Source organism: Spermophilus citellus, assembly GCF_964194105.1.
Source record: "Spermophilus citellus genome assembly, chromosome: 8".
In the NCBI taxonomy this organism is placed as follows: Eukaryota; Metazoa; Chordata; class Mammalia; order Rodentia; family Sciuridae; genus Spermophilus; species Spermophilus citellus.
In genome coordinates, this window is record NC_138189.1 from 140,338,519 (window position 1) to 140,361,886 (window position 23,368).

The 23,368-nt window shown below is 36.1% G+C and overlaps 1 protein-coding gene across 1 annotated transcript in view; it reads left to right on the forward strand.

Annotated features, from left to right (window-relative positions):
• Nucleotides 1-5,905: 5,905 nt before the first annotated feature.
• The window catches only part of SLC7A11 (solute carrier family 7 member 11), a 66,531-nt gene continuing 49,068 nt past the window's right edge, over nt 5,906-23,368 (forward strand). Inside the window, exons 1-4 of the mRNA XM_081304549.1 lie at nt 5,906-6,372; nt 10,600-10,726; nt 14,594-14,709; nt 22,764-22,889. Coding sequence (XP_081160675.1) covers nt 6,096-6,372; nt 10,600-10,726; nt 14,594-14,709; nt 22,764-22,889 — 646 coding nt within the window. The 5' untranslated portion in view covers nt 5,906-6,095. The remainder of the gene's footprint in view (nt 6,373-10,599; nt 10,727-14,593; nt 14,710-22,763; nt 22,890-23,368) is intronic.

Here is a 23,368-nt window from a genome sequence, read left to right on the forward strand (position 1 = left end):
TTCTTCTCTTTCTCCTATTCTTTCTTTACTTCCTTCTTTCTTCTACTTTTCTTCCCTTCCTCTCTTTCTCCTCCTTCCTACCTCTTTTGTGATTTCTCTTAAATTATTGACATGAATGAATGACTTTATATAAACTAATGAATTTATGTCCCTCCCCTCCAATCCCCAAATAAAAGGAACTTACAAATATTACTTTGGTCTCTTCTTATTTTTATGTTATTTTTTTCTAGAGTTCAGACATTTTAATTTTAATTTTTAGTTTTACTTCATAATCAAAAAATCAGAACATAGTTATTCTACAAGGCTTATAACACAAATGGATGTGCTTACTTTTAAATATCCCTCTCTATTCCTCTAGGATCCCCCTTATATTCTCCCCACTGTCAATACTTTCCCCTCTTAACCTGGTTTTGCTCTGGTTCTTTGTCCCCAGATCTCTGAATGATTTGCCCCTCTTGTTGGTTTATAATTCTAACTTTGTATGTTCAATATCAACTTCCTACTGTGAAAGATGATGACTTAGTCCTCATCTCTCCACCCTCATTCACTCCTTCATCGTTCCCCTTAGAGCTACATAATAATGTTGTTTATACTATTGAGAACTAATGATTATAAAATGTATCCAGTATTTACTATTCTGTAACAGACAATAGGTTAGCAGTACAGGACACAGAAATAAAAATGCAGTCCTAGATCAAGGAGCTCAAAATATGAGGAGGGACCCAGAAAATTGATAAACACCATCTCTTTCATGTAATAGTTAATGTGATGAATTTAGTAAAAGAATTTAGAGAATAAAGAAGGTAGCTGGGCATGATGGCTCACGCCTTTAATCCCCACAGGCTTGAGAGGCTGAGACAGGAGGATCACAAGTTCAAAGCCAGCCTCAGGCACTAAGCAACTCAGTGAGTCCTGTCTCTGAATGAAATACCAAATAGGGCTGGGAATGTGGCTCAGTCTTGAGTACTCCTGAGTTCCTGCCCCCATGGAAAAAAAAAAAGAATGCAGTTTTTGAGGAGGATAGGCAGAGGGAATAATAATTTCAAATGTCCGGATGCTGGGACATTTCCATCTTGAAGGAAGAGCAAGCAATGAGCAGGCAAGAAGAGTGATTAGTAAGGGAGACAGTCAAAGTGGAGATTGGTCATCAGTCCCTGTACTTAAGCCAGGGAAAGCCAACTTTTTTTGTGAAGAGGCAGACAGTAAATATTTTCCACTTTGTGAGCCATTCAGTCTTTTTTGCCACTATTCATCTCTGCTGCTGTAGTGTGAAAGCAGTCATAGTGAATCCATAAGTGGACATGACTGTGTCTAATAAAACTTTATTTACAAAAAAAGAGAAAAAAAAAACTATTACAAGCCAGTGCAGTGCTTTTGTAGTGCTTTAACCCAACTGCAACGGAGATACTGTAACAGGGGCTCACCTGATGCTTCGACTATATCCCTTGTCCCTTTGAAACTTACACATTTTTTTTTCTTTTTCCCAAACTTCTCCCTAACCTTCACCTTCCTGATCTTCTCTTCTCAGATCTTCTTTTCACTGATCTTCTCCTTCCTGATCTCTCCTCCCTAATCTCATTTTCTCTAAATCATCTCTAAAAAAGCCCCTGGTCCTGCTGATGGGCAGAGTCACAGCCTCTGGGACAGAAGTTTCCGGTGTCTCTCCTTGGCAAGGAGAGCAGTAAACTGTCTTTTTCCTTTTTCTCAAAACCCTGTCATTGCTATTGGATTGGCATCCAGGACAAGGCGTTCGGCAACAATACTACTAGATAGAGGCTGCCGAGCTACACAGGAGTCCAGAATGCTTTTTACACTTTTAAAAGGTCTAACACACACACACACACACACACACACACTCCGCACAGAACACTGGACAGAAACTGTGTGTAGCCATAAAGCCTAAAATATTTGCTGCCTGGCTTTTTACAGAAAATGTTTGCTAACTTCGGCACTAGATTCACAAAAACAAATTGGACACTTTTTTTTTCTTTATTCTTTGAAATAAATTCTCTAGGATCTCCTTGACTCAAACAAAACTAGATCCCATCTGTTTTGTAGGTAAGCCCTCCCAACTTTTTATAAAAATAATCCCTTTCTTAAAGAAGTTATTTCATAGAGTTTCACATTCTAACCGCATTTTAGGTGCCAGTAACCACATGCAGCTAATGGCTATCATATGGAACTTACCTACTTCTCAGAGCACTAATAATGTGCCATTCACATTCCACTCTGCCATGATGTGTAATTGATTTCCGTGTGGTAGGAGGCAGCATATGTAAACAAGGATACTAAGTACTTTATAAAATCTGAGGGAGATTTTTCAGACCACAGAGCCAATCGGGCTTTCTTAGGAACGAAAACAGCTTGATCAGACTAAGACTTTATAAATGTCTCTCATTTCTGTATATTCTCTTTTACTGCGTGAGGATTTGGGGACATGTCTTCCAGTTGTTCTAGGGTCACATCTTTCCTACTTCCAACAGATGAGAGAAGATAGTTGGACTTCTCTTTAGAAATATTCCAGCTCAGGTCATATTCCAATGTATCGCAGTCAGAGAGATGGATATTTTTGGCCAAGCCTGGATTCTATGCCCATATTTATAACCATGGAACAGAAATTGTTCCCACGAAATGGTAGCTACCACAGTATCCCTTGTCCACTTCATCCATGAGTTGCTTTTAGGGAACTGGAACTACTCCTTAAGCACTAAATAAGTATAGGTGAATAGTCTCTTAATTTGACAGGAATGTTTAAAATAAAGCCAAAAGCAGGAGTAAGAACCTACATTTACTTGCTTTGAATCCATTTTTATGGTAGATACTTGAAAACCATCCAAATTCTTAGTTTACAAGCTTAGAATTGATGATTACAAGGGCTTGCTAACATTAACAACAGTTCAACATTTTCTTTGTAACTTGCATTTTTTTTTTTTTTTTCAAATTTCTGGGTGTTTAGAAGAGACAGGATGGCAGGATGGTGTCTTTGATAGCTATGAACAGGTTTGAAGAAATTTTGAGTGTGATTTTCTGGAATGATCACACAGTTTTTTTCTGCCCTTAGTCTACCTTAAACAATTTTCTTCACAAATATTTTTTAAATAATGCAAAAAATGGTATTTAATACTAAAGGAACATTTTTCCTCCCTTCAAATTTATCTAACTTCATGTCTGAGGGAGCCTTAGTCTCAATTTATTAGGCTCATCATTTATAACAAAATTTCAAATTGGAGTGTGGCTCTGTGTTAGAAACAGAAGGGTTCCCCCAGGGTCTCAGTGTTCCACTTTAAATTCCTATTTCTTCAGGGCTAATATGGTCCCTTTTTTGGGGGGGATAAAAGCCTTTCTTACCCTCCCCCCCCCTTAGGATCATTAATCAAGAGATTTGTGAGAGTGGAAAGGAGAATAGGAGCTGGAGGAGGAGTGGAGTTGACATGATTCAATAAGAGAAACTTCCCACTTTTATTTTTTGGAGGACATACAGCTGAGAAAAAGTATTAATTTTGACTTTTATTACCCTGATTTGGCATATCCAAAGCAAATTATGTAGACTTCAGATAGATTAAAAAAAGGATTATGTAGCCCCAATTATTTGCATGGTGAAACACTGATGTGGGGTAATTTTCTCAGGTGCTTACCTAACAGAGCAGGGCTCTGGGATTCCACAGTACTTTTCCAGCAGCTATGTCTTTCTGGTATTATCCTGGCACCCCTCTGCCCACTCCTACCCCACCCAACCTTCCTCTCACACACAGGTTTTTTGTTTATTGTTTTGGTTCAGAAGTTCAGAAACATTTAATGGCGTGTGTAAATGTAACTCCAAGATAATGACGTCTAATGCTTCTTGTTAAATTCAAAACCACATACAACCCTAGCCAAAAATAAGAACTAGGATTTCTTTTCTTTTTGTATTTGTTTTTTGTAGACACTTGGTTGGGAAAGTCAGAAGTTTAAAAGTGTTTGCCTTTTGGACTTTTTAAATAGAAGCATTTTAATCTTAGCTTACAAGTCTAATACACTTTATTTTTATTACTATAATCTTTTAATAATTCATTTTGATACATAAAAATTATACATATTAATTGGGTACCACATAATATTTCAATCCACCTGTACATTGTGAAATGTTTAAGTTAGTTTAAGCATATTTATCCTTTCAAACACATTATCATTTCTATATGGTAAAAACTTACAAAATTATAACTTTTTAAAATGTACAGTCTCTTATTGCTATTTATAGTTATCTTGTTGTGCAGTAGCACACCAGACTTTGCTTCTATTTGACTGTAGGTAACTTTGCACTCATTAATTTTAATACATTTTAAAATTATAATCCTAACAAGGCTGTGGTTGTAGCTCAGCAGTAGTGCACTTGCCTGGCATGTGTAAGGCATTGAGTTTGATCTTAGCACCACATACAAATAAATAAAGATATTGTGTGTCCGTCTCTAACTAAAAAAATAAAAACTAAAAAAATAATCATAACAATCCACACATCAAAAAAAAATTAGATACCATATCATTACCTTCATCATCTATTGATATCATTACCTTCATCGACTATTATTTGTATCTTGCTTTTCAGGGTTTTGCTTTATGCAATGCTTTTAGGTAATCATAACTACTGGTTAATTTTGAAAGTAGAAATTTTTTGTTAACTTGCAATGTGGCTGAAACTTCAGTCCTTATTCCCAATACTAATCCAATTGTGAGACATGGTTTTGAGAAAAAGGAAAAAGAAGTTTTATTGCTTTGCTAGCAAAGGAGAAACACAGGGGACTTCTGTCCCCAAGGCTGTGATTCAGCCCATCAGCTTCTTGGGGGCTATAAAAGAGGTGATTCAAAGATTACATTCCATGCATTGTCGGAGTTTTAATTCACTTGTTAATTTGGGGTAATAATTTCTGAGATCTTCTGATACCATCCCCAAAGTCTGGATTACTTTGTTCCTATGGTGGGTGTGTGCTCAAGGACATAACTCTGCCTAGGATGGGAACAATGAGGTTATATTCAAAGCATGGACACGAAGGAACAACATGAAAATGAAAATCTCTTATCTTCTACTTACTTTAGGATATCACCTAGTGCTGATGAGAATCAGAAAATGACTCTTTTCTGAAGTCGCTGTGATTTTTAAATTTGTGACACTCAGATGATAATTTTAAATACTGCTTTAGTATGAGGTGTAAGAAATAAAATAATTTTGTCTTTTAATGTTGGTTAAGACTTACATTTGTTATGCGTGTACAGGCAGAATTTACAGAGTGTAGACTCTTCTAACTCTGTAAATACATAGAATTAATTGTGTTGCTAGGATACACAAAATAAAAAAAAATAAAATCAGTATGATATATAGTACGAAATCTAAATTTTGTTTCTATAAACAATGCAGCTTCTAGGTGCTTTCGATTAACAAGTTGTGTGTGAAAAATGTTTTATACGTGAGTTAGAGAAAAAAAAACTCTTTAAAACTAAGTCATCATTTCCTGTTTCATTTTTCATTTTCTTTTGGCTCGCAGGGCTTTCCTCTCTCAACAGGAGTTACTTAAAGTCTGTGAGAAGATCTGTTCTGAGTGGACTTCTTCTGGATTGGTTAAGATCTCTTTTAAGTGTGTGCTTTGTTCCCGGAAAAGCTTAGGTCGGTGAAGCAACATGCTGCTACTGTTTGAAAAAAAAAAAAAAAAAAAAAAAAAAAAAAAGCTGAGTAATGCTGGAGGCTTCTCCGGTGGCTGATGCAAACCTGGAGAATTTGCATCATCATGTAGCTGGAGTAAATTGGTGTGACAGGCAGGAGCTTAAATACAAGCCCATGAGGAAGCTGAGCTGCTTCGCAAGGCTAGGGCGGCGGAGCCCGGGCAGCAGCCACGGTGCTGGGACCAGGAGCAGGGACCAAGAGCCCCGGGAACACACAGGTGCCCGAGAGAGTCATTCGAGCGCTTTGAAGGATAAAATAACACCTTTGAGTTTTGCACTTGTGAACACAATAGCGCTGAGACACTCTGAAAGCAAAGAGGAGGAGACCGATCAGTCACCCCAAGAGACACTGAAAGTTTTGCTTTTTCTTCCCCTGTTTGATTTTTGCCCCGTGTGTCACCACTATGGTCAGAAAGCCCGTGGTGGCCACTATCTCCAAAGGAGGCTACTTGCAGGGAAATGGGAAGGGGGCGCTGCCCTCCGCGGGGGGCAGCGAGCCCCCGGAGCCGGCGCAAGTGGTGCTGAAGAAGAAGATCACCTTGCTGAGGGGCATCTCCATCATCACCGGTACCATCATCGGGGCCGGGATCTTCATCTCCCCCAAGGGCGTGCTGCAGAACACGGGCAGCGTGGGACTGTCGCTCATCATCTGGACCGCCTGTGGGGTCCTGTCCCTTTTTGGTGAGTGCACCTCCTTCTCTGGGACGCGTGTGGACGTGGGGCTGGAAAGTTTTGGTCTCCGGGAAAGCGAAAGATAGTTATCGAAGAGTAAATGAATGGCAAGAGCTACATGGATTTTTTATTTTTTTTATTTTTTTCCCCCTCTCGTTTGGGTATGTGAACTAGGCACACACAGTGCTCCTGGTTGGCGTGATCCTGAATGCTCTCAGATTGCTTCCTGCAGGCTATCCTCTTCTCTTCTCTTTCTGACCCAAACAGACTCTTTTCTGACTTTCCCTGTGCTGAGGAAAGCAAAAAGTTAACTTTGATGACCCAGAAAATACACGCGGACTCTCTGTGCCGGGCAGTGGTGCTTGGCTAGGTCTGTTGGGGGCGTTCTGGCAGCTGGGTGGCTACAAGAAACACCTGTGAGGTGACACCTGGCGCGGCCTTTCAGAGGCAGGACTCAGTGTTCACAGAAGTCTTACTGACTTTTTATTAGCAGAACAAATGCGTGGCAGTCTCTTCCTTCCGAATTTTTTTAGGTCCATGTGCTTGTCAGTTCCAAACTTTCAAATACCTGGACATGGAAAGATGTGTGATGGACAGAACTCAATTCAATCACAAATCGAGAATATTGAAATGGCCTCAACACGTTTTAAGGCATTTTTTTAAAAAAATTTCATAACATCTATAAACACTTGCAATATAAGTTTAAAAACTGCAGTTGGATGTTAGTTTTCTGTACTTGCCAAGATCTGTTTTTCTCATCTGATTTATTTCACTTGGTCTCCAGGGACATAGATAATTGGTCCACCTGTTCACTGAATTGATCTGAAGAGAACTGGTACAAGAAGTATAATTATTATTATTTTTTTTTCAAAATATATTTCTCTTATATTGACTTGAGAATTAAAATTAAAGAGAAAATAAATGCTTTCTCATCGGGTGAGTGAATTACTACAAAGCTACCTGAATTAATTATAAAGGTGACAAAAGCTGGCGAATTGTTAAAAAAAATGACTTATGCTATGGGGTAGATGTCTAAGATATATTTGCTCTCTTTGGAACATACTGTGCTTAGATTTCAAAAGATACTACAGTTTATAGTTACTAACTCTTTGTTCTAACACTAAGACCAAGTGCTTAACTCTTGGTTGGTCCTCTGTGTACCAGTCCATTCGTTCCTTCTGCTCAGATCCTGTGATGGCTGGGGCAGTCATCTAGAAGACTCAGGTTTCCATTTTTAGGAAGAAGGTGTTTTAAATAAAGTCTGTTAAAGCAAAGTCTTAGTATAGAAATATCCTTAGAGGAATTATTTTTGTTGGTCTTAAGAGTTTGTGCTATTATTTATGTGAATAAATTGTACTTCTTAAACCATTTATTTCATCACAGTTGTATATCATTATTTTCCCATTATTACTTTTCATCCTTGCCAAATACTTTGGAGTCATATGATGATGAAAAACCCTGATAGAACCCTTAGCTACTATTAATATTAAATGGTTCTGGCAAATGCAGTGTATAGGTAAACAAAGAGAAAACCAACTGGGGATCATCTTTAACATGACTTTGTGCACCCCCAGCCTTTGCTCTTTCTATAGCACCTGGGGTATTTAGAATAAATCAATATGTAATCAGAATGACAACCCTCTCCTGGTCTTTGCAAACTCATGCACTTGCAGTCCCCACTACATGACTCAGTTTTTGCACGCAATAAAAGTTTATTCATATGTAATAAAAAAAAAAAAACACTGAGTACTAAACTGGTAAAAGGGATGTTGACTTTTATGGTGAAAATATGCTGACTCATAATATCTTGTGCAGAAGCTTAAAAAAAAAAAAAAACTCTAAGGGGAGTGTAGCATAGCTAAGGTTACACTGGACCTGATATTTTTGATTAGTAATTGCAGGAAGTGTGCTCTTGTGTTAATCAACTTGTTCATATTTGCATTGCATTTTCCACTTAAACTATTAGTATCTCTCAGGAATGCCTCCCTAATAGGAAGCAAAGCAAAACTAGGACTAAGAGTCAAGAATTGGTAGGTATAAGGCTGGGGCTGGGGCTCAGCAGTAGTGCACTTGCCTGTCACGTGTGAGGCACTGGGTTTGATGCTCAACACCACATATAAATAAAATAAAGATATATCAACAACTAAAAAAAGAAGAAAAAAAGAATTCGTAGGTATATAGATGGTCTCCTACTTACAATGGTTCAACTTATTATTTTTAACCTTACAATAGTGTATAATAATAATAAATTTTTTGTTAGATGATTTTGCCCAACTGTAGGCAAATGTAAGTATCCTGATCACCTTTAAGGTAAGCTAGTCAAAGCTATGGTGTTCAGTATTTTCAACTTAAGATGGGTTTGGGGATATAACCCCTCTGCAAGTGAAGAAGCATCTGTATTTGATTTACAACTTTTTTTTTTTTAATGCCAGGGTCAAAACATGGATTTTTTTTTTAAAATCCTGTTTTGAACCTTTTTCATCTGGGCAAAATGGTTATGGAACTTGAGACCTTTAAATGCAAATCTCATTTCCCCAGAATTCAATTTAAACCTAGGGCAACCATGCTGGAGTTTCAGCAAAGCATAGCAAGTTCCAGGTATTGATTCTCTGACAATAAATTCCGAGGTACTTAAGGCTGTTTCCAATAACATTTTATATTGGATGCTTTTCTAGACCGCTGACAAACATGGTAGCTTTTCCCAATAGAAGGTGAATTGCAGCTGGTATAATTAGTTACAAATAGACAACATCTATCAGTGATCCCTGAAGTTATGTAAGAATGATCCATGGGAATTTTTTAATCCCTCTTTTGGTGAGTCTGGACTGTCTTGCTTAGAGGCTACATCTAGAGTATCATCCTATAGTCTGCTTTTCATTTGATTGTTTTTGCATTAAAAAAAGAATTTCCACAAGAGTTTTTGGACTGATGAGCATTAGAAATCGTTTGGAATGGAAATACTGTATTAAAGAGAAGGATCAGATTAGGGGTGATTGGCACATGTTTCATAACTACCTCTGAACAAAGAAAAATTTATTATAAATTTTATTGGTTTAAGGATGTGTAGCATACAATCTACAGACTACAATAAAATTTATAATACTCTTTACTGTAAATTCCAAAAAAAAAAAAGAATTTCCTAGGTGATTCTGGTAATGTGAGGTTCAGGAATCAGATAAGTGATACGAAGATTCCACTGAATATCCAAATTATATTTATGTTGGACAGGTCTGTATGAAGTACTCCTGATAAGTGGTAACTTTCTGCATGAATAGCTTCTGAAGACGCTCAGGCAAACCTAGCAGTATAGATAGAACTTTTCACTTGACATTAAGATCTATTTTTCATTTTCTTGATAATTAGTTGCTGAAATTGATAAGTATAGTGGTATTTCACGTGTGGTTTGCTGTGTTTCAGGCCCAGTGCTCTCTCTGGCAACCATTGTCACATACACACAGCATTCTTGGGAGGTAAAAATGGAGATTTCCATTCCATAGGGAATGAAACTGAGCCTTGGGGAAGTTACATAACTTGCCCAATTCCATGGGAATTGTATTACTAAATGTTACTATTTAGTTTGTACTTACTTTCACCTATATTAATGTACATGACAGCATCTCTTTTTTAAGAAAGTATATATACTTTCAACCATCCAGAGTGTACGCTTCAGAAATGCCCAGGATGACATTTCCCACAAACAGAATACCGCAGAATTTGTTGTGTTGACAAACTATATCATGCAAATTAAATGAAGTCTTGCAAGGGTTATAGTCCACATTTTGATGAAGAACAGATAACTCTTACTTACCTTAATTTGCCCCAGAAACATCATTTGTTAAAAGAGCTCTCCACATAATGAGGTCAGTTTGGGATAATTACTTGTCTTGTATGCGGTTATGCTTTTTAAAAAAAAAAACAGGTCAGTACTACTGACATCTATCTTCTCTTTTTCCTTTTGCTCCCAGGTTTCTCCAACTCCAAATTCTTAATCACATGATATTTTTGAGAAGTTCATGTTTACCATTTTAAGTAAAATGACATTGTTCAAATAGAATGAAGTAGGTCTCCAATGTGAGGAAGTTCCAAGAGGAACTTGCTAAGTCTCAGCAATTAGATGACGTCATTTCAGACTCAAGTAGTTACTTTGCATGCAACATTAGTGTCAGTAAGAATTCTACCACTAGTTGGCCTGATTATGTATTAAATTTGTACCTTTTTATTATAACCATTTCACAGGAGCCTTGTCCTATGCTGAATTGGGAACAAGCATAAAGAAATCTGGAGGTCATTATACATATATTCTGGAAGTGTTTGGCCCATTACTAGCTTTTGTGCGAGTCTGGGTGGAACTGCTCATAATACGGTAAGAACATAAGAAAAAAATAAGGAAAAATACACCTTAGTCATCCTATTCTTCTGAGTGACTTGATTATTTTTAACTCATCAGAACTATGTATTTCATGTGCCTATGTTGTAAATGTGTATACTCAGCAGAGAACCTGTGATACATTACCTTTCTGGATTAACATTGTTAGTGTAGTTCTATCATTGGTAGTGGTTCAACAGAAACACCAGACTTTTAAAGTACTGCTTACCTGTAATCTTTGATTATTCTCTTTTTCTTTTCTGGGATAGATGCTTATTTGAAAAGATATGAAGCATCAAAATCCATCTTGATAAGTCTTACCTTTTGATTGACCAGGCACAATCAAATAGGACAAGAATTGGAATTGTAGATTATGACATGAAGTTATTTAACTTTACTCTATTTTTATGACTAAGAAACATCTGTGCCTGAAAACAGTATCAGCAAATCTTATTCTTTAAAAAATTAAGATTACATACCATAAATGACTCACTTCCTCACATAAACAGACCAGTGAACTGTAGTTACGAAAATCTTTTGATTTTATTGTTGTAGGAATGTGTTCCCCTTCCTGATCTTCTTGGCACCAAATAATGCTAAGTCACTCTGAATAGCAGGTTTCCTTCAGCTTTGTGGGAGACTTATGATGTCATAAGAGTGTCACAGTCCCTTAAAGCTACTGCCTCATAGGATGTGACTTGCACTTTCTGATCAAAAAGCTTAATAGAAATAAGGAGGGAAACTTGCTCTTACTATATACTTATCAAACATACATAGCTGAGAGCTAATAGGAGCTTTTATTCTGTCATTTACAGTAAGTGGCAAATGCAGAGCTAATGAATACCCATTAACACTAATCATGATCTTTATGGTGTTAGGAGTCTCTTTTCAAACAAAGGGCTTCAGAGTAGTACAAACTTCAATGGCAAGTCAGTTTATTCTCATTGCAAACATTTCTTCATTACTTAAAACTTCTTATAATAAAATAATGATAAAGGAGTATTTTATTTCTTTTCTCAGGTCCCCTTACCTGGGATGTACCTTCTGTTCCTTTCTGATTATCTGAGGCATACACTCTTCCAGGGCCAACTTATGTCTTATCTTTTTCATAGATAATTGCATGTTTATTCTAGTGAACAGTGTTTCTTTCATCTCTTAAATCTTCTGAAAGATGTGGTCTCTGCTTCTCATCTAACAATGAACTCAGCACCTTGTATTTTTTGACTCAGTATTTCAGGTGACTGTGTTCTGTTTCCCTGTATAAATTGCAAACGTTTCAAAAATATAAACCCAGGTTTTAACACTTTTTGTAGCTCTTTTTTTCCCCCTTCTTGTAACTCTTATACTATTTATATGAGTGCCCTGTATATACTGGATATAAATTGATACCTTAGATTCCTGTCCCTCTTCAGCATGCATTTGCTGTGTAACTTAGGCTAATTGCTAGGTATTCTTATGAGCATGATCATTCCATTTGCAGTTGCACAGTTATGGTGCTCATTCATTAATTTATTCATTTCACAAACTGCTACCGAATGGTGAATGGTGAATGGCAAGATAAAGATATCTAAATTGGAATGAGTCACAATTCCTACTCTCAAATAACTGATAAACAGATGCTGTTTTAATTTTGAAAAAACTGTTTTACAGTGTGTGTGTGTGTACAGAGAAAATGACCTAGATAAATTCTAGAAGCTTTTCAATGTGTGTGTGTGTGTGTGTGTGTGTGTGTGTGTACCAAGATATATATAGGTTAGTCATACAGGACTCCTATCAATGGAGTGATCTGTCAAATAGGCAGAAAACAAATGACTTGAGGAGACACAAGATACCTAAATAATTAGTTGTTCTTTTCTTTTACTAATACCCATGATACCAATATATTTCTTATTAAAATTATACATTAAGTTACCATTGCCAGAAATAATCTGTAAAACACATTCAAGGAAAGAAAAGTCACCCAACAGTACATAGCATGGCTCATTAAACTGAACTCAATCCTTCACAATATATTCAATATGTATTGTTCCTACTCCAGGGCACACATTGCATTAAACAATGGGGGAAGAGTGGTTATTCAGGTAGAATAACTTTGTGCCCATAGAATTCAGGGTCAAGTGGGGGAATGGTTATCTATCAGGTAATCAAATAAGTGAATGATAAGAAGATATGGAAGAGAAATCAGGATTCAGTAAGAGTGTACTCTGGGGAGACCTGACTCAGACAGAGGGTTGGAGAAGCTTCTCCCAACCAAGAACAAGTAAACCAAGATCTGGGCTGGGGACGTCCCTCAGTGATGGAGTACTTGTCGAGCATGTACAAGGTCTTGGGTTTGATTCCCAGTACTGCAGATAAAAAGAAACCAAAATCTGAAGTATAAAATATGGCCAGTGAGTTGAAGAGGCTCCAGGCAGAAGAAAAGAGATTTGGATCTCTCTAGTGGGAGGGAGCTGAATGAAGCCTTGAATACAATACAAAGCATTTCCATGTATCCACAGCACATTTTGAAAGTGCTAAAATGACATGATCAGGTTTTAATTTGCACATTAAAATTTTTAATAAATCATGAAGAACAGGAAAAATAGTGTCATTTGGAGGAAAGAGGAGAGGGTCTCTAGGAAAAGAAGGAAATCCGGCCTGGGCATTAGGTGACCAGAAGAAAGAGAAGCTGAGGGGAAATTAGATGATGCATGTGTATGGAAAGAATATGCATTCATGTATAAATATGAGTACAATGGAAAAGTGTGAGTGATTTTCTCTTACAAATATTTGAAGAATTAAACTAGAATAGTTTATTACCTGTGTTGCTATATACCATTCTGTGTTTCCAACCTTGACTTGGGAACCGGATAGCACCATAAATTTCATGATTTCCTTCTTTTCTTTGAGACTTTTCTCTCTTTGTATTGAATTAAGAACAATCGGGCTGGGGATGTGGCTCAAGCGGTAGCGCGCTCGCCTGGCGTGCGTGCGGCCCGGGTTCGATCCTCAGCACCACATACAAACAAAGATGTTGTGTCCGCCGAGAACTAAGAAAAAATAAATAAATATTAAAATTCTCTCTCTCTCTCTCTCTGTCCCCCTCTCTCTCACTCTGTCTTTAAAAAAAAAAAAAGAACAATCACTTTGTTTTGAGGTTTTGTACTAGAAAGACAAGAAAAAAAAACAATGCTAAATATTTAGGCATGAATTTGCATTAATTTGCAAGGAACACTTACGAATGCTGATTTTTTTTTTTTTTAGGTTGAATTTCCTGTTCCTTCTTCTTACTATACTCCACTCCATTAGATCTATGCCATTAACAAATTCATACCACAGCTTGAGTTTTATTACAGACTTAAAAAAGAATGAAGACCAGCTCTTATAAGGAAGGCCCAGTCAGGGTCTCATATAATAACTTAAATTTTTATTTTTATTTGATTTTTTAAAACTTTTACTTATTTTTTATTTTTTGGTAGTTGTAGATGGACAGAATGCCTTTATTTTATTTGTTTATTTTTTGTGTGTTGGGAAGGATCGAACCCAGTGCCTCACACATGCTAAGCAAGCACTCTGCCACTGAGCTACAGCCCCAGCCCTAATGTAAATTTTTAAAGAAAAGTATCAAATGTTGGGAGAGCAGGGACAAAGTTGATAGTTCCCAGCCTTGCTCTCAAGGTTGTTTCAGAATAGCCACCAATGTTACAGGCACTATGATATTTGGAATGCCTAAGTAAACCTAATGAAATATGGAATTCTTAAATCATAGACTTTCATTTTAAACACATTCTCTAAGTAGTAACACCTTCAGATAGACAACTTGAACTGAAAATGCTGTTCATTTTTTTCCCTATAGTTAACCTAAATATATAAAAATCTGTTTAGCCCTGCAGCTACAGCTGTGATATCCCTGGCATTTGGACGCTACATCCTGGAACCGTTTTTTATTCAGTGTGAAATTCCTGAACTGGCAATCAAGCTCATTACAGCTGTGGGTATAAGTGAGTATCACAGGTATAAACATGGGAGAGAAGAAAAGGCTTGTGCACAAAGTCTCTTTAGACGTTTTGTCTAGTGGCACTGTTCCCCAAATTATCTTCTTTTTTTGCTTACTGTTCCAAATGTGTGCCGGAAAACAGAAAAAAGAAGGCACATTTGGAGTGGTCTCTGCTATTACCTTCTATGTCAGTTTGGCATTGGGTTGATATATACGATGGTCAATCTTTCAAAATAGACAAACAAAAATCACTTTGACAGTAAAATATTTAGTAGGTTGTACCTAAAAAGAGATTAAAGGAAGAAAACCCAAGTATTTTGTAGATCTTTGTGAGTTGGAAATCATTCTACCTCCATGAAATGTTGAATCCTAACTCATCCATGATCATGGAGTTATGTTTCTATGTTGGGTGTGTCTGCTGCAGACGGTTTACAGTGTTAGAGGTTGCCATCTCAGTGTCATAGTTTTTGATGCCTATTATTGGCCATGGTAAGAATTTTCTTTAAAGATTTTATAATTACTAGCACAATAGGAGATTTCTTTACAAGCTTCAAATTAGGAAGTTACTCATTTTTTTTTTTTATCAGTGTGAATAGATTTTAGAAACTGAAAAAAAAGAGCAAGAGTCTCATGAACAAAATTACCTAGGTGATAATGAAATCAAATCTGACTCTAACATCCTATCAAATTCCAAATATCAAATCCTTGAATGTCATGGGGGAGGATAACTTAATTCTTAATCATTTTGTTGTTTTAAGAATCAATTCAATTTAAATTTTAACAACTCAGAAATAGAAAGCTATATATTATGAATAACCGAATTTCATACTCATGGAAAAATGTTTAGGTGGTTGGTCTAAGGTGCTTTGATAGAACAATAAAAAGAACAGTGCATTTTTGACGACAGGTAAGTGGTTAGTTTGCAGGAGAGCATTAGGAATTTCATATAGAAATGTCTCAGATGCTAGGTATATATATGTCTCTGAATTTAATAGGCTCATAGTGCATTTCATAATTTGTCTTGCAAACATGTACACAGCTCTATTCTTCTGTGAGAACTCTGAAAAGAAAAGAAAATTGCTCCAAGTTGACATTTTTCTCATTCTGGGGTGGTAATGGTGTACCTACTTAATCATTGTGCCTTTAATAAACTCTACAGACACGAAGGCACGTCACTGTACCATTCTTAACTCAGTATTCTCGGTAAATCATGCCAGTGTTATAAGGTGTTGTGCAGATTAAGCGACAATGAATGAGACAATATATGTGAAGTGTTTGGGTAATGCTTGCAATTTACTAAGAACACAATACAAATGGTAGCTATTTATGCTTTTTTTTTTTTTTTTTTTTAAAGTCATTGGAACTTCCATGAGATTAGGGACTTTAACATGGTTGTATTTCCAGCCCCTCACACAACTCCCAGCATGCTGTTTGTGCTCAATAATTCTCCGCTCCTGATTGATTTTTATAAGACGAGGTCTAAGAATTGTTTCTCTAGCAGAAAGGTCTATAGTCTGTATACTTGTTAACTCTGGAAGGTTGCATAGCTTCAATTACCTCAAGCAGTAGGGGAATTGCTAGTAAAATGAAATAGTTTGCTTGATAAGATGTTCAGATCTAACACCATGAGATTCTATGGGACGAACCATCTAAACATAGTGGCTCACCAGAACAAACAACCTGGAAGTGGAACTTAAATGTCACCATTTCTTAGTAATGTGATCTTGGGCTAATTATTAAACTTCTTTAAGCTTCAGTTTTATTTGTTGGTGAAAGGCCTGTGAAAAGATAATTTATCTTGAATGATTGTAGGAAAATGAAATTAAGTTAGATTTTTAAGACTTTGAACAGAGTACTTTGCCCACAGGAGATTCTTGATAAAGCTGGTATTCGACTAAGAGATTGGACTAACAGCCATTTTTATGCCCACAATATTCTTGTCCCCTAAATGTCTAAGACAGAATCATATCACAATTAACATATGAAAATTGAGAAGAGAAAGAGTAGTATTTTTGAGAGCTATGTAAATTAGTTATTAAGTTATTAAAAGTTATTAAGTTATTAAAAGCTACAAACAGAAGTCTTTAATCATAACCCATGTGTCTGTTTACAAATCTACAAATTTTGGCTGCTTTGGGCATGAAATTAGATGGTTAGTGATGATATATTTCTAGTTTTGTAAACTGAGATGACTTTCTTTTTTCTTTTTGTGGTGCTGGGGATCAAACTCAGGGCCTTGTGCATGCAAGACAAACACTCTACCCATTAAGTTATATCCCCAGCCCCTAGATAACTCTTCTATTTATCTAAGTTCCATTAAACTTTTTAAAGGGGAAATTTGTATTTTGGGAGATCAAATGGAAACTGATTTTTTTTTTTTTTAAGTAAAGCAATTAGGAAAAAGGATAACCATGTGGGTTTTAGAAAACATCTATAGTAGAGTTTGGTGATAGAGTAGTTAGCAAAAAACCTGAGTAACTCTTGGATAAATTTAGACACATCCTTCTATTTTTGCCACTTGTTATAATACTAGCTTTTGAAATATTTTGTAAGATAAGCCTTTGTAAGCTTGAGCTTCTGACAAGGCAATGTGTTCCAACCCCAGAGCACAAAAAGGGAAAACGGAAGGAATATTCCTAGACTCAGCAGGAAGTAATTTAAATCAATGGGCTAATTGGGTAAGTCAAACTGTCTTTAAGAAGAATTTGTTAATGGAGCAACAGGGGGTTAGATGGAAATAGGGAAAGAGAAATTTACCTGGGGGCAAATCTCTGCACCCTTTATTTTTCAAAGTGAACTATTGGTGGTTTTCTGTCTGTTAGGGGTGGGAGGTTACTGAGATGTAGAAAATAGTTTAATTGTATGAATCCCTACCCTATGTTCCTTGAGGGAAAGAAGGTGTTTAAAATCTCTATTTAAAGATAGAAAAAGGTCAATCCTGAAGGGTCTTGTTATATCATAGTTAGAGTTTCAAATTTTGTGAAATATTAACCAACCATGGAGAAATGATAGTGGAATGCGTGTGGGGAGCTAACTGAATGCTAATTTAAGCTCATTTTTAAAAAGTATCCTGTGTCACTTCTGTCAGATCAATAAAGATGGAAAGTTTTGGCTTATCTAAAATTCTGTCCTTTCTGGTAAACATGTCAGGCACATGTAAGTTTCACTGGAAAATCCCATTTGTTCACATTTAGTGGCTCTCTGATAACCCAATATTTACATTACCCCATTTACCTTCCACAGAACACCATTTCTTTTCACTGCTCTTGTTGGTCTAATGAACACTGAAGTATGTTCAATATCTAAATCATTGAGTCTCCTAAAACTAGGCCCCATGGAAGTATACACTTGAATGGCAAAGCATTATCATAAAAAAACTTTTTAAGATGTGAGATCTAGTCCCAGATCTATCCCTAACAACCCTCTCTGGGTCTCAATTCCTTTGCTAGTTTATTTTATATAGATGAGTTAAGAACTGCATCCCCTTCTCAGATCTTGTGGGAGAAATTAGGAGGAGAAAACAAAATAACATTTATGTTGCATTGTGGAAAACAGATAGTTCTGCAAATGTATAGCCTTGTTTTCCTTTTCAAAACTGTGTTTTCCTGACAAAAAGATTCCAGAACTAGTTGTGTGTCAGCATTTCAAATACAGCATGTGGGATGGCTCTTTGAATCTTCTGGAATCTGGGTGGACCTACTCCTTCCCTACTGTAACTGAATTACCCACACAATCAATTCATAGGTGGAAGATGTGCACAGTACTAAAATATACAAATGCTATGGACCAACAACCATGTCCTTCAGGAGGATGATAAGTAAAATGTGACATGAAAGTGTCCTGAGGTCCCAGCTAAGGTAAAAATGTACCTAGGCAGAGAGGAAGAGCCACCATGAGAGTTTGAAAGAACTGTGTGTACTGGTGAGATCACATACAACTTTGAAGTATTATCTCCTTCTTTGAGCCATGAGTAATGGTAAAAGTGTGGGCTCCAGAGTTAGCCCACCTGGTTTCCAATCTTATCTTTACACTTACCACCTAAGTGCACATAGGCAAGTAAAACAGTATCTTGAGTCTCAGCTGCTTATCAGAAAAATAAGGCCAATATTAAGTAACCATGTCATACACAGAAGGATGAAATAACATTATCTATGTATAAAGTTCTTGTACAACATTGGCCATAAGAGTATACATTTATTTGATGTTCACCATTTTTATTTCTGATCGTGAGATCTTAAAATATAGACTGGTTCTCTGAAATTAATGCATCCAGAAAATGAATGCTAACAAAGAGCAAGAGGAAGCCCAAGCAGCCACTACAAAAAAGCAATACAACTACCCACTTTATCTCACCAGGTAACCTATATACACAGCATTCATATATTTTATCAGTTTAGCATGAAGCAGTCAGAAGTCCAAAAGAATCTGAACTGGTGAGAAAACCCAATGTATCCAGACTCTCTAATCTCTCTCTTCAAACCCAACTTGAATTATGGAGCATGCAGAAAGAAATACTTTCCCGTCCTTAAATCACAGTGTCAATCCTTAACATTCCCCTAAACATCCTCTTCAAATACAGCTCCCTTCAAATATGTATTTCTTATCTCCAGGATTTATAGATGTGGCTTTCGTTGCTGCATTTCACTTCTTAGAAAACTGCATCATAAATAAGCAAATAAAAAGTACATGTCCCTGTATTTTTATTTTGGAAATTTGAGGCAAGCAAAAAAAAAAAAATCCAAACGGATATAATTATTTCTTCATGTGTGAAATTAGCAATCACTCAAAGGAAGTGAAGCTAGGGCCAGAGAACTGGCTCAGATTTCTTTTATTATCACAATATGGTTAGATATGTATGTATTTTAAAAAAAAGTAGATATTGTTTATTTCAGAAACTCAGAAAGCTCTTGCATTTTGTGAATCCCAAATCCCTGTTCAATATTGTTTGATAAGCAACATACACTGTCTTAGATTTGCTGTACAGACTCGTGATAAAGCAGCAGTTCTGGCCACTTGAGAAACTTTAGAGCTCTGCACTGGCTCTTTTGCTTGTTAGGCTCTACCTTCAGGGCCAAAGAGGTACACCTCAGCTGGAATTTGGTGCACCAAATAAGGAGTGCAATGCCTGCAAGCTTTCTCAAAATCCTGTTTTCACAGGATTTTGAGAAAGCTTTGAGAAAAACCAGACTTAACCAGAATTTTTGTTTCAGTTGTTTAAGAAAAGAGCAAGATGTGATCATCATCAATTCATGAGAATGACTTGATTTGGGCCTCCCTTTGCCTAAGAAAACTATTTCTATTTTGTAAATAGAAAAGAAAATCCCAAATACTTATTTTGTTTTTCTATTTCAGTAGGCATTACTAACTACTTACACTCTTTTGAAGATTAACAGACCCTTTTTTCTCTTTTCAACTATATAGTGGCTAGATGTTCCTAAAATCAGAATGGCCTTTCGTCCTTCCTTCCCTTTTTTCCTTCTTTCTTTTCTTCCTATCACCTCTTTTCCACTTTCTCCACCCTTCTCTTTTCTACTGGGGTGTCCTTGCAGAGACAGAGAGCGCCTTTGGTTTGGGGAGCTCTGTTTAAAAGAAAACAGAACTCTTTTGTTGCTAGTGGGAACAGGAGATCATTTTTTTTCCACTTTCTTGCCAACGTTGAGCCTCCTTAATTAAAAAAAATAATAGTAATTTTCATGTGATGGCTCATTTATCACATGGGCATTTGCATAGAAAAAGATCACTGGATGATGGAGAGGCCAGTAGAATTGCACTAGATTACTTTCAGTATGGAAGTGATTTTTATTAGGGAGAGAGAGAGAGAGCTAATATTATTTATTTTTTGTCATTCCTGATAAAACAACAGCACCTTTTGCCATTGACAATGGACCTATCTAATCTTTTCTGTCTTGGGCTTCAAATGTAGACAAGGTATCTTCCCTGAGGCTTTGGTCATTCCAATCATGCTCACCAGTAACTCCTTTAAAATACTTCCTCATTACTAACTTCCTATTTTACTTTCTATAGAGTCTTTGGACCCTTTATTTTTTTCCAGTGTATGAATTATTTTAAAAATGAAATTTATTTATGGATCTATTTATTAACAAAAATTCCATCTTTACAGAGGTATTCGCAAAATTATTTTGTATAGTTTTTTTTTTTTTTTTCTTTTGGGTGGTGTTGCTGGGGATTGTACCTAGGGCCTCATGCATATTAGGCAAAAGCTTACCAGGGAGCTACATTCCCATCTGTATATAGGTTTTATGCGGTGTTTACCATCAAGTAACACATCAAGTTAGTTAATTCACTTATCACTCTATCACTTTGCCTAGTTGCTTCCTTTTTTTTTTTTTTTTAAATTTGCTTTGTGGTGAGAACCTTTAAGCAAATTTTCACTTTTGTTAGCTATAGTCACCAAAATTATATATTTATTATAAAATGTACTGAAATATTATTGAAAAATAAATACAGAATATTAGTATTCTATCATCTATAGATTTTGCTATTAATGTTTTGGTAAATATTCTTTCAGATGTTTTTCTTTACTTTTTTTTTCCCTATATTTATCTATATGTCTATCTTCTTAACCTACCTGTCCATCCATCCATTCATCTATCCATCTCTCTGTAACATACTGTCTTGATCAGTAACATGTTGTAAATTACCTTTTTTTGTAATAATTATATAATTGCAATATGATTTCAAATGGCTGTATAGATTTATTAAAAGGATATACATTTAAAAGTATAGGTTGCTTTAAAATTTGCCTTTAAGGATCTACGTTGTTTTAAAATTTTACCTTTATAAATTATGTGTTGATAACATTTCACTAATTTATGAACACTGAAATGAGCTAATGATCAGGCAGTAAAACTGAAGAGAACTCTTATTAATGTACATAAGGAAAACTTCCAGTTGCAATTTGAATTATAAAAATTCTGTCAGTGTTTTATTTCATCCCCTGAGAAACAGTTTAGACATGCATCTTTAAAAAATAATGTTTATAGATAATAACCATAAATGTCAGGAGGAGAGTAACTATTTTGATTTATTTTTGATGTCTTTGTTGATGTTGTTGTTTTGGGATTGGCTTTTGTTTGTTTGTTTTTGTTAACACTATGTAAAATAATTTGGAAAGAGCATAAAGTTGAAATTCACTGTCTAGTATAACCTGTCATTCCAGCCGGCTAGAGGAAGAAGGTCTTAGAGCATCTCTATACACCATGTGCCTTAGATTTCCTGAGAATACAATTCATCCATTCATTCAGCAAACATGTGTTAGTTACTTCCATGGACCAGGCATGGAACTAGATTTTGGAAAAATAGAGATGAATAACCCATGTTCTCTCTTTGAAGTTTTCATGGTCCACAAGGTGGGGTGGTGATTGCAGCTTGGGAAACTGTGGGCAACATCATTAAGAATGGGAAATTATGTTGGCTCAGGACCCAGGGTGCATCCTAATCTGAAAATTCTTATGACATTTTACTCAAGTCCTAAATTGATTGTTGGGTAGGCTAGAAGTCAACCTTTCATGTGAGAATTGTAATTAGAGAAAAACTAGAAGAAGAAGGCTGAGAGTGAAGACTAAGATCTAACTTCTCTACTTTTTACTCCTTCTTGAATGGGAGCCACCTTGGTGCCATCACCTAGAGAGGACACTGTTGCCAGGTGAAGCTAAAAAGTGAAATTCAGCAATTTGTGCACTGTGATGGCTGCAGGATTTGGTAGTACAAGATATTTTGGTTTGATCATCAGAGCCCTACACTATACATCCATTCTTAGAGACATACGCAAAGAACAGAGAGAAATTCTGTTTAGAGGTTTTATCCAAGCTTCTAAAGTTTAATGTGCATAAAATCACCTGGAGATTTTGTTGAAATGCAGATTTGCATTCATTAGGTCTGGGGTGGGGCCCAGATTCCGCATTTCAGCATTTCTAAAACTCTTACAGGTAATGTCAACACTGCTGGTTTGTAGATCTCTCTTTGAGTAATGAGAACCTAAGATGTCTTTGTGCCCATGAGGGTTTGCCTTTTGTAACTTTGACTGTTTGTTTGCAGCTGTGGTGATGGTTCTAAATAGCATGAGTGTCAGCTGGAGTGCCCGGATCCAGATTTTCCTAACCTTTTGCAAGCTCACAGCAATTCTGATAATTATAGTCCCTGGAGTTATACAGCTAATTAAAGGTATGGACTGAAAAGTAAATGCTTTTTAAAATACGTATCTGCTTTTGATCTCTTCTAACACTAACTTTTGCTTGTACTAGCAGAATCCTTAATTAAGTCTTTGCTCATGGAACTTAAACTCTAGACTGTCATCTAATTGATTTGAAAGGTTGCTACATTGGGGTGAGTTGGTATTTACTGTTGAATGGCAGCAAGAGGATTTGGGCCAAGCATTCAAACAGGGCATCAGTGAATTCTATTCATAAAAACTGGAGTGAAGATCCAAAGCGGGGAAAAATCTGCTAGTAACTTTAACTACAGATAAACACATTCTTTCACTTTCACTTTAAAGTTGTTCAGTAGCAGTAATAAAGATTAAAGAGAAAGATTTTTGGAGAACAATGAAAAATATTTTATATAATAATTAATATGAAAAATAATTTTATTATTTTTATTTTATTATTTTTATTATTTTCTGGTTATTATTTTTTTCTATCTTC